Source organism: Etheostoma cragini, chromosome 9 (assembly GCF_013103735.1).
Source record: "Etheostoma cragini isolate CJK2018 chromosome 9, CSU_Ecrag_1.0, whole genome shotgun sequence".
Taxonomy (NCBI): domain Eukaryota; kingdom Metazoa; phylum Chordata; class Actinopteri; order Perciformes; family Percidae; genus Etheostoma; species Etheostoma cragini.
In genome coordinates this window covers 227,016-228,065 of record NC_048415.1, presented here as the reverse complement: position 1 = coordinate 228,065, position 1,050 = coordinate 227,016, and the positions used below count along the sequence as shown (strand labels likewise).

Below are 1,050 nucleotides of genomic sequence, written 5' to 3'. Positions count from 1 at the left end.
GGGACGTTGTAGAGCGTCCTCTGGTGGACAGACTATGCAACGCCATCACTAACAGGGACGTTGTAGAGTGTCCTCTGGGGGGACAGACTAGGGCACAGGGAATCTGTAGCTCTGACCTTCAGGTGTTTCCGATACCTGTCTGACTCCCGGGGGTTGAACCCTTGTCTCTCTACGCAGCATCACGGCGACCGCCGCCAGCATCGGCGCAGCGGGCATCCCTCAGGCCGGCCTGGTTACCATGGTGATCGTACTGACATCAGTGGGCCTGCCGCCAGATGACATCACACTCATCGTGGCCATCGATTGGATCCTGTAAGATTGACGGTATTTGGTCAAAGATATGTTGATTTTAGATTTTGGCCCTAGTTTAATCTGATCTGAAACCAAAGTTTGCGTCCCTTCTTGTCCCCGCAGGGACAGGTTTCGGACCATGATCAACGTCTTGGGAGACGCTCTGGCGGCGGGAATCATCGCCCACCTCTGTCGGAAAGACTTCCCCCGCGGCGGGACAGGAAAGGTAAAAAACACTATATTTTACAGTGTGTTCTGGGGACAGGCAGCTAGCAGATAGTGAGATGTTTTTTACAGTGTGTTCAGGGGACAGGCAGCTAGTAGATAGTAAGGAGATGTTTTTTACAGTGGGTTCAGGGGACAGGCAGCTAGTAGATAGTAAGGAGATGTTTTTTACAGTGTGTTCAGGGGACAGGCAGCTAGTAGATAGTAAGGAGATGTTTTTTACAGTGGGTTCAGGGGACAGACAGCTAGCATATAGTGAGGAGATGTTTCTTCCCACCATAAAGACATGCATTCTGGGTAACTAGGGCTACAGTTGAAAATTCGCCGATTGGCTAACACTGGCGCCTTTACAGACACGTTGATTTATTTCAAATAAATAAATAAAACTACATTACTCCCCCCCATGCTACGTTCACAGCTTTTTACAGTGTGTTCTGGGGACAGGCAGCTAGCAGATGAGGAGATGTTTTTTACAGTGTGTTCAGGGGACAGGCAGCTAGCAGATAGTGAGATGTTTTTTACAGTGTGTTCTGG

General features: G+C 49.4%; 1 protein-coding gene across 1 annotated transcript in view; it reads left to right on the top strand.

Moving 5' to 3' along the window:
* The window catches only part of LOC117950770 (excitatory amino acid transporter 5-like), a 1,903-nt gene that overhangs the window by 475 nt on the left and 378 nt on the right, over positions 1-1,050 (top strand). Inside the window, exons 2-3 of the mRNA XM_034882109.1 lie at positions 178-312; positions 415-517. Coding sequence (XP_034738000.1) covers positions 178-312; positions 415-517 — 238 coding nt within the window. The remainder of the gene's footprint in view (positions 1-177; positions 313-414; positions 518-1,050) is intronic.